The 11,126-nt window shown below is 40.7% G+C and overlaps 1 protein-coding gene across 1 annotated transcript in view; it reads right to left on the bottom strand.

Moving 5' to 3' along the window:
- Positions 1-11,126, bottom strand: part of LOC308280283 (bone morphogenetic protein receptor type-2-like) — a gene marked incomplete at its 3' end in the record, with an annotated part of 60,801 nt that overhangs the window by 13,208 nt on the left and 36,467 nt on the right. The window contains exon 2 of the mRNA XM_080720543.1: positions 4,645-4,833. Coding sequence (XP_080576669.1) covers positions 4,645-4,833 — 189 coding nt within the window. The remainder of the gene's footprint in view (positions 1-4,644; positions 4,834-11,126) is intronic.

The raw sequence follows: 11,126 nt of genomic DNA, 5'->3' as shown, positions 1-11,126 counted from the left end.
TGACAAATAATCGTCATGTAAAATGTCATAATTGTGACAGCCCTATCTGCTATTTTAGAAAAATCGTGAAATCTTTTGCAAATCTTCGAATCAGGCCTGGAATTTGGTCATTTTAGGGACAAGACCACTTGGCCTTTGGTATGTTGTCCATTGTTTGAGGGCACAAAGGCCAAAAGCCAGGGCAGGAAGGCTATCAAATAAAACAAGATTTTAGTTTATTGAAAGAATTTGTTGAATTTAAGGGTTAAGGCCCATTCCCACTGGGCCAGATAACAGATAAAAAAAATCTCTTTCTCCAGATATTTTTCCATTCAAAGTGGATGGTAGATAAAGCAAAAATATTTGCCACAGATGAAAGCATCTGTGGCAAATATCTGTGGTAGATATTTTTTTTATCTGTATCTACCATCCACTTTGAATGGAAAAATATCTGGAGAAAGAGATTTTTTTATCCGTTATCTGGCCCAGTGGGAATGGGCCTTTAGTGATGATAACCTAATCTGCAGTGAAATAGATAAATGATGGTATTTACAATCTGATCCATGCTCAGCCCTGCACAAATCAAAGTCACTGGATTGGTTTAAAGATGGGGGACTCCGGTGTCTACTGTCTACATATTGACAAGAAAGAGACAGAGGAGAAAGTGGTACAGTCAGCTGGGGCATTAAGGCCACTGTGCACTCAGGTCATGCCATTTGGTCTGATGGGCAGAAAGCCAAACTGAGGGGCAACGGCGGCCATGGCCCTTCATGGCCTCCATGAAATTCCTGCCCTGCTTTGAATATATATTTTTTTTAAAGCGAACATTTGCAACTCTAATGTTGCTTCTGGGGGTCCCTGGAACTAAATATTTTGAGATGGGGGTCCGATGCGGCCAAATACATATCATTTTGGGGGTCCTTGACATGAAAAAGTTTGAAACAAAAAACAAAAACAAAATGTGAAAATGCAATGAGAAGAGGGTTTCTCTGAGCTAGACAGAGAGACAGAGAAACATCATGTGATACGGCGTGTCTGACTTGCATGCGTGGTTCGCGTCATTTATTGGAAAGCATCGGCCTGCTCTGTTTGATTCAGATTCAGCATATGACTAGCTAGCGGCACTGGCCCGGTGGGCCGTCAACCTGTCACTCAAACTAAAGCGCGGTTTGGAACAATAAATTACTAAACCGAGTTAACGAGACAGGGAGGGTTTTAGTGTAGCAGGAAGATGGCAGATCAAATAAGGAATTCTTTGTAGATATGAAGCCAAAGATTGCCTTCAGAAGTTTTATTGCACTATGCCAACTATGCCAACAGGATCTCGAGCCAATGGAGCGCAGCATGTGATTATTAGAACAAGAAATTATTGTAATGCACTTTTAGTGCCTTGTTGTCGCCCTGTTGCCCTGCTTCGACACAAGATTATTCTAAATTAAATTAAATGTTTCCCTCTTGGAGGTTATTATAGCCATATTCCTCCAAATGGGGTAAGGTCAGGATTTTTACAATTGGTCACTTAATGTGAGGTAATAATGGCCAGCCATTAAGCCATTTAGACCGGGTACGCATTATTATTTTATGCTTCAACTATTGAAAAATAGCAGATTTACAAGCTCACAGCGCGGCACCGAGTGCCGCGCTGCGAGCTTGTAGATCTGCTATTTTTGAAAAATCTTGAAAATTTGAATTTTTGCCCCGATTCTATAACTGACCTATGTTTCTATGTCAGTGGTTCTCAAACTCTTTCATGTGGAGGACCCCCAAAATGATATGTATTTGGCCACGGACCCCCATCTCAAAATATTTCCTTCCAGGGACCACCCAGAAAGCAACGTTTTTGAGTTACAAACGTTCGCTTTAAAAATACATATATTCAAAGATTTGCACACATTTTCACAGCTTTTTCCAAAAAATAGCAAATCTACAAGCTCGCAGCGCGGCACTCGGTGCCGCGCCTGTGAGCTTGTATATCTGCTCTATTTTTCGATAGTTAAAGCATTCAATAATTCTAGGCCTAAATGGGTTAAAAAAGGAGATAAAAATACTAGAAACTACAGGACGTCCCCAATTATAATGTACTGTAATGCAATTCTGTCAGGGTGCGGGGGGGGGGGGGGGGGGGGGGGGGGGGGTAGTGGGACTAGGGCCCAAGGTGGAGGGGCCTTAATTATTTTATACTTTAGCTATTGAATAATAGCAGATATACAAGCTCACAGCTGCAAGCTTGTAGATCTGCTATTTTTGAAAAGTCGTGAAAATTCTGAGGGGGTCCCTGGAACTAAATATTTTGAGATGGGGTTTCCGTGGCTAAATACATATCATTTTGGGGGTCCTTCACATGAAAAGGTTTGAGCACCACTGACACAGAAACATAGGTTTTTCAAAAAAGCTTATATTCAGAGACTTGCACAAAAAAAAAATCACGTTTTTTCAAAAATAGCAGATATACAAGCTCGCAGTGAGCTTGTATATCTGCTATTTTTCAATAGTTAAAGCACAAAATGTGGGTGAATCCTTGTACCCGGTGCACAGAATGTGGTGTGACACCCCTGTCTAGGACCAATTCAGTTTAATTAAACTAATGCATGGTTGTCCCCGACGCCCTTCCTTTCTCATCCTCCCTTTTATTCTCTCCGTCAGTCTCATCCCTCCATCATCCTCCGCCAGGCCTCCCTCATCGGTATGGGAAGCCCATAGGGTCATAATTCTTAAGTTTGCATACAGTATACACGATTTTGAAGATTTAATTATTACGGCCCCTACGTGCTTTCCATACATCATCCCCCCCTGCTCCCACCAGCCAGTGTTCATTTTGACAGCAAATTCGGATTAGGTTTTAGTCATAGTCTTTTGAATAAAATGTAGTCATAGTCTTTTGAATAAAATTCTCTACTCCAATATCCGCTCTAATATCAAGCTGTGGATTCATGTATGTTTTATAATGTAATCATTTATATCTGCAAAGCAACTAAAAGTACTATATTTGGATCCGAGATGTAGTGGAGTCAAAGTAAAAGTATTCGGAAATCTGAACTACTACAAATAACTCAAACTTGTACTTAAGTACAGTACCCATTTTCAACACTGAACTATGTCAATAATACAGTATACCTTTGTGTGGGGGAAATAAAAAAAAGGTTACCCCCCTTCTGTGTTGACTAGATCTGGAGGATTGATTTGTTTTTTTTTATTGCAAATCACACCGGTGTGATGTCATCTATGTGATTTACAATACCAGTAAGACTCCCTAATCGGGAGATAAGCGACCGTTGGTCGCTTATCTCCACAAATAGGCCAAAAGTTTGTTTTACCAATTATTACACTCTATGTGAACATTTACATCAACAAATCCCAAGTACTATGCAGAATGACCCATTTCAAGTTTTAATGTACAACAATATTTAGAAAATAGGTCTACAAGCTGACAGTCCTCGTCCCTTATATTCCCATAGGTTATATGGAGATCTCAGTGTTTGTCAGTCCTTGTTCATTTATGCCCATATATGGACATCTCTATATCTACTGTAACAGTCCTTGTCCCTTTATGCCCATATATGGAGATCTCTTAACTGTAAGTCCTTGTCCCTTTTATACCCATATATGGATATTCCTGATGTCATCAGTATATGAACATATATGGGCTTTCTGATATGCCCATATATGGAGATCTCTTAACTGTAAGCCCTTGTCCCTTTTATGCCCATATATGGATATCCCTGATGTCATCCGTATATGCCCATATATGGGCTTTCTAATATGCCCATATATGGAGATCTCTGTATCTCCATATATGGGTATAAAAGGATACTTCAGGTCTGACATCAGGTTTGTTTATATTGGGTTGCTAGGTTTGACATCACAAACTCTATGGGCCATCTGACCTAGAAATCTATATTTGGGCATAGATGACTCATCGTGACCTCATCACACGTCGACCGCACGTGTGACGTGCGGTCGACCGCACGTGTGACCGACGGACGGCCAGTGGAGGTTTTCATACTAAACTGCGACCTTACGGTCGCAACAAACCTAGGTAACACAGAAGGTGGGGAAACTTTTTTTTTTATTACCACACAACTCCTCTAAGGTATATTACATAGTTCAATATTGAAAATTGTTGGTCCTCCCCTTTAAGTAAATGTACTTAGTTACTTTACACCACTGGTTATAGAGTAGTGAAGTGTGACGTAATTTACACATCCTACATGGTTCGCGGTTTTCTTCCCCCATTCTGAATTCCCATAGACCTTTTTCATATTGCGTCATATAAGAACTGTGTTATAATTATAAACAAATTACCAATTATAAACAAATGATCTCAGCGGTTTGACTCATATGGATATGAAGAATCAACTGATGGTGAGAAAACGCTAATGTTACTGTCGCCAAATTAGTTACATTTTCGCTAGAAACAGGCTTCATCACTTATGAGTGACTGACTATCATAAACCATACAGAGCCTCCTCGCTGACAATATCGCAAAGACTGTTTGTTTATTTTTGGACCACAATGCTTATATGAGACGATTTAAGATGACCCAATGTTATTCTCCATAGAGAATTACTTCCGTGGAACCGGGGGATGAGCGAGTCAAGTCATGACTTCACTGTTCTATAGTCGACGATATTAACACTGCCAACGGGGCATCCCGGCCGGCCCTACCTTGTTTGACCAGGTGTACGTCCCCGGGCGGACTCTTCTCCCACAGGCCGTAGCAGTGGCTGCCCTTGTCGCAGCTGACCGAGTTGTTCTCCGGCGAGATGCGGCCCTCGTCCCCCGGCGGCACCCGGTCCACGTCCGACTGCTGCTGGCGGTCCATGAACGCACACACTCTCTCCTCGCCCTGGGTCGCTGTGGAGGAAGAGGAAGAGCAGAGTCATTACAGAGTCTTTTTACAGGGGCGTCACAAGCGGGGGGAGGGGGGGGGGGGGGGTTAAGTGGGACTGAGTTACTAGGGCCCAAGGTGGAGGGGACCTTAAAGAGGTGGTGCCATAGTTTTGTACTTTTTCTGGTTTTCATGTGTCTAGGAGGTTGACAGTAGTTCATTAGACCCCCTGGTGTGGTTGTTATGAGCAATTATGCATTCTCTTTTTATTTGGGTTTTTAGCTGGAGGATGCCACCTGCTGGGTCAGACGTGCCGTTCCAAAAACACCCATACTTATTACATCATAGAATCAACCCCTCCCCTAATTACCATTCACCCAACACACGTGGGTGTGGCTAACTTCAGCTGGGTCACCACCCACCATGACAACCACGCATACCAATGAACTGGTGGGTGTGGCCCCATAAAAACATAATTTTAACTCTTTCTGTACACTTTTTTGGAAAGATTCTTCCTCCTAGTGTAATCATAATAGTAGATAATCATGTTTTATAGAGGGGAAAATCATGGCACCCCATCTTTAATTATTTATACTTCTTATAGCAGATATACAAGCTCACAGCGCGGCACTGAGTGCCGCGCTGCGAGCTTGTAGATCTGCTTTAAAAGTTGTGAAAATGTGTGCAGATCTTTGAATTATATGTATTTTTATTACCCGGCTTGGTTGAATGCATGATTTGGATTGGTCGAGTGCTGAAATCAGCTGTGAATTATAGGCGTATAATGACCGCTCCACTCTATAATTCACCGCTGCCTAATCAAAGGCTCAGAGCACCTGCTGCACTCAAGCTGCGCTGCGTGAATTTAGTGCCGTATCCAACATGTCAGCCATGTAAACAAGCACACAGCGACATTTAGAACTAAACGTTGCTCTCAAGAATGTTTTTCAAAACATTTGAGAGGACAAATAAGACAACGCAGTATCAGAAAATGGATTCTATTTGATCAGTACTTCCTTGTTTTCCAAGGCGACCGTGTTGCGCTGGGGGGGGGGGGGGGGGGGGGCGCCCAGCGCAACACTTGTGGAATACTTTCAGCCGTCTGTAAACAAGGGAATCCTTTGTTTTGTTTTTAGTTTTGAGTCAAATTATTAACTCATTCGGAGTTTACGGCCGTGAAGCCCGTAAATTTCTCTATGTCTTTCACTGCTGGCTTCTCCTACCTGTTAACGTAGGCTCTCATCCAGTTCCCATCGTGCGTGATCGGACACTGCTATGCGTCGTGTGTTCGCGTATTTCCATCAGCTTCTCAAATCCTTTTAGATTTTTACAATTGATCAATAAGTTCTCCGTCTGTAAGCCGCGGAGTTTAAACAGTAAGGTAACGGGCCAAAATAGACGACGGACCATCGGCTTCCGGTTTAGGGGCTCAATGCTAACGGGTCCGCCCAATAATGTGTCCGTGTAGAAACCGATCACGGAGCATTAGTTCCGGCCTATTTTAGTTTCGCTTCGATAAAAAAATGTTTTTTAATTAATTTTTATTACATTTACGGGTTCTACGGGCATGGCAGAGAAGGGGTACAAAGGGGTATTTTGGTGGCAGAGCTTGAGTTAATTTCATTTATTAGCCGGGTAATAAGAGCTATAATGTCTTGCTGCTTGGTCATTATGGCTTATATGGACACTTCAGAGACTGCAAGACGTTATCGCATAATCTGTAACTCAAACTTTGCTTCTGGGGGTCCCTGGAACTAAATATTTTGAGATGAGGGTCCGTGGCCAAATACATATCATTTTGGGGCACCACTGACATAGAAACATCTGTATGAGAAATGTAAGATGGATCTATGCCACTGGTTCCCAAACAGTGGCTCATTGGTGGGTCGTGGACGTGGTTAGTTTTTTGTTTCCTACGTTTTGTTTTGAGTTATTATTTGAAAACATTTTCAAGAAACATTCCCAAAAAAAACGAGAGACAGCCGCTGGCCGCCGCGTCCACGTCCATGGACGCGACCGTGGACGCGTCCATGGACGCGGCCGCGAAAAAAACGTCCGTGGACGCGAGGCCGCGTCCACGGACGCAAACGGCCGGCCGTCCCGGCCGTGGACGCGACCGTGGACGCGGCCGTGGACGCAGACGGCCGGGGACGCGGCCGTGGATGCGGCCGTGGACGAGGCCGCGGCCGTGGACGCAAACGGCCGGCCGTGGACGCAAACGGCCGGCCGTGGACGGGTCCATGGACGAGGTCGCGAAAAAAAGGCAGCGAAAAAGAAAAAAAAAGGTGTCTATTGTATGTATTTTTTGATGGAGAATTCAAATATGACCTTCTTTTTTGCATAGGACAACTCTAACCTGCATCAATTGGTATTTTATAATTGCCAATTGTACCCTATCCATCTAAAAAACAAATTGGATGTCTATTGTATGTATTTTTTGATGGAGAATTCAAATATTACCTTCTTTTTGGGATAGGACAACTCTAACCTGCATCAATTGGTATTTTATAATTGCCAATTGTACCCTATCCATCTCAAAAACAAATTGGATGTCTATTGTATGTATGTTTTGATGGGGAATTCAAATGTTACCTTCTTTTTTAGATATGACAACTCTGACCTGCATCAATTGGTGCATCAACCTACTTACTATCTATCTATCTATCTATCTATCTATCTATCCATCTATCTATCCATCTATTTATTTATACTTCACCTTTAGTCCAGAAGAGAGTTCAGCCTCAGGAACTTGCACACATGGAACTGTGTCATGACTGTGTCATGGAGCTAAAACAGAGCCATGTTAAATACTCACAATGACTCTGATGGACCAATCAGGGTGGTGGTGGGGGGAGGGATCAACAATAGACAGAAACTGGATAATGCTTTGTTAACTGTCCCACCTAAGTCCCTGCTAGTCTGAACAAACATCACCTTCCCTCTCATAACACTACTACTACTACATTTATATAAAGCTGCTCTTGCATTTGAATTCAAGTCTGACACAAGTTAAGGTTAACTTAGGTAGTATTTCATTTTGCTGGCTTTTAGGGTCTGTGTGAGTGTGTAGGCTCACAAATTATTATAATTGTCATTAAGTGACTCTGAGATCTATCCATCCATCCATCCATCCATCCATCCATCCATCCATCCATTTATTTATACTTACTGTTTACATTTTCTATAAATATTTATTTCTATATAAAACTCAGTTGTGTGGAGTTATTGTGTGCCTTTTCTTGTTGCTAAAGAGTCCATTTGTTCACTAGACATTAAGTCAAGGTTACTATTTTGAGTTGAAGCTAAGTGTTTTATTGCTTTGTGGTTTAACATGATTTAAAAGGCAAATTCATTGTTATGGTTACTTTAGAAGACTGCTTTTGCATTCATGAGTTAAGAGAGCCAAGCTAATTCAAAGAGTTAGGTTAAAGGAACACAAAACATGACCTAACTCACAGCTGCCATTGGACAGACAGTTACAACATACTCTTATCTTTCACAGAACAGACAATTATCATTTATTTGATCTATTTGAGACTATGTAGCTGCTCTAGGGGAAATAGAGCATTATATCAGCCTATTCAATTGATAATGACCAATGGGTGCCAGTTTCTAAGTAGTTAAAGCATATTAACATAACAATATATGTGGCCTAGACATGGACATTGCCCAATCAACTCGTAATCTACAGAAATGTCCACCACATCACACAGTATAAAACCTAGTAGGCTTAGTGGATTACCTATGTTAAATCATGTCAGGTTAGTTTGGTTCAAGATTCAAGTATAATAATTTATGAGACAAAAATGTAAACAGCACAAATGTACAATCACATCTAGGCTAGAATGATAACATAAAGTCCTGACTACTCCTTGTTATTGTGGTCCTAAATACTACAATGATTAGTTTGGATGCATTGCTTCTATCATGTCCAATTAAAAATAAATACATTACATACATACAGAAATCTGCCTTCTCCTGTATTGTATTAGTGACATTCATTATAAATAGTAAAATAACAGGACAGAGCAAAAAAGGCCTCTGTTGTGTCTTTATCTGATCACATGCAATCAGACACTCACACTGCACAGCAATACTTTATTACAGGCTCAAGGCCCACAGGGTAAGAAGACCATACATTACAAAGATAATAATTAAAAAAACAACAACAGAGTACATTCACCAAGCCCCAACAGAGCTAAAAAGGCACTCATGCCAGTGGCCTCTAACGGTAGACATGTACCTGACAGAGTTTTCCCCACATTGGTTACAGATATAAGGTTTCTCTCCGGTGTGAATTTGTTGGTGTATTTTGATATGTTCCAGTCTAGGAAAGCTCTTTCCACACTGGTCACAGCAATAAGGTTTCTTTCCAGTGTGATTTTTCTGGTGTGCTTTGAGATGATGAATATCACTGAACCTTTTCTCACACTGGACACAGCAGTATATGGCTTCTCACCAGTGTGGATTTTCAGGTGTCTTTTCAGAGCCGTCTTCAGAGTGAACCTTTTCCCACATTGGTGACAGCAGTAAGGTCTCTCTCAAGTGTGAATCTTCTTGTGTTGTACGAGGCTAGATTTTACAGTGAAACGTTTGCCACAGTGTTCACAGCAGTAAGGCTTTTCTTCGGTGTGAAATCTCTGGTGTACTTTCAGAGCAGCCGTTAAACTGAACTTTTCCCCACATTGGACACAGCTGTACGGTTTCTCTCCTGTGTGAATTCGTTCATGTATTTTGAGATAAGACAATCGAGTAAAGCTTTTCCCACACTGGTCACAGCAATAGGGCTTCTCTCTAGTGTGAATTCTCTGGTGTTCTTTTAAAATCCCCTTTTGAACAAATCTTTTCCCACACTGGTCACAACAATAAGGTTTCTCTCCAGTATGTGAACGCTTATGATCTTTTAATTGTCCAGACGAGCAAAATACTTCCCACATTGTTCACAGCTGAATGGCTTCACTCCGGTATGAATTCTCTGGTCTACTTTGAGATAATAAATTGAGCTGAAGGCTTTTTCCACATTGGTCACAACAGTACTGTCTTGGTTTAACTGAGGACAGCACAGGACAGGGAGAGAAAACACACACACCTGATAAGAGCCAGATTCACACATTGATCAGCATTTAAGTAACATCATCATTATTATTGTTGAGTCTGAAAAGAACAATACAATGTGATAGATCTTTACACATCTGACCCATAACATTATTAGCAATTCACATGGTTACTATAATAGGTGAGTCTTCTAGCTTTTAAAAAAAATATATGTCATTAATTCTTTCTCTTACTAAGTGGAACATCCCACTTCTTAATTGTATATTATTTGGAAAGGGTTGAGTAGCAAAATGTTTGCCATAAATTCAATGCTGAGTTGCATTTGTTTTCCTACATTTCCCCTTCAATGTATTATTACAATGTATTTACTATTTCTTACTTAGGTCTACTTAACTTTGTATTTTTACATTATTATATTGATCAACATTAACACATAGTGTGTGTTAGGTTAGGTTAGTTGCAGAGGCCTTTTTTGCAGAGGCCTTTTTTGCTCTGTCCTGTTATTTTACTATTTATAATGAATGTCACTAATACAATACAGGAGAAGGCAGATTTCTGTATATGTAATGTATTTATTTTTAATTGGACATGATAGAAGCAATGCATCCAAACTAATCATTGTAGTATTTAGGACCACAATAACAAGGAGTAGTCAGGACTTTATGTTATCATTCTAGCCTAGATGTGATTGTACATTTGTGCACATTTTTGGCTCATAAATTATTATACTTGAACCTTGAACCAAACTAACCTGACATGATTTAACATAGGTAATCCACTAAGCCTACTAGGTTTTATACTGTGTGATGTGGTGGACATTTCTGTAGATTACGAGTTGATTGGGCAATATCCATGTCTAGGCCACATATATTGTTATGTTAATATGCTTTAACTACTTAGAAACTGGCACCCATTGGTCATTATCAATTGAATAGGCTGATATAATGCTCTATTTCCCCTAGAGCAGCTACATAGTCTCAAATAGATAAAATAAATGATAATTGTCTGTTCTGTGAAAGATAAGAGTATGTTGTAACTGTCTGTCCAATGGCAGCTGTGAGTTAGGTCATGTTTTGTGTTCCTTTAACCTAACTCTTTGAATTAGCTTGGCTCTCTTAACTCATGAATGCAAAAGCAGTCTTCTAAAGTAACCATAACAATGAATTTGCCTTTTAAATCATGTTAAACCACAAAGCAATAAAACACTTAGCTTCAACTCAAAATAGTAACCTTGACTTAATGTCTAGTGAACAAATGGACTCTT

The sequence above is a fragment of the Nannobrachium achirus genome, assembly GCF_963921795.1.
Source record: "Nannobrachium achirus genome assembly, chromosome: 24".
Taxonomy (NCBI): domain Eukaryota; kingdom Metazoa; phylum Chordata; class Actinopteri; order Myctophiformes; family Myctophidae; genus Nannobrachium; species Nannobrachium achirus.
The sequence above is the reverse complement of the archived record's forward strand: the minus strand, read 5'-3'. Positions and strand labels throughout refer to the sequence as shown.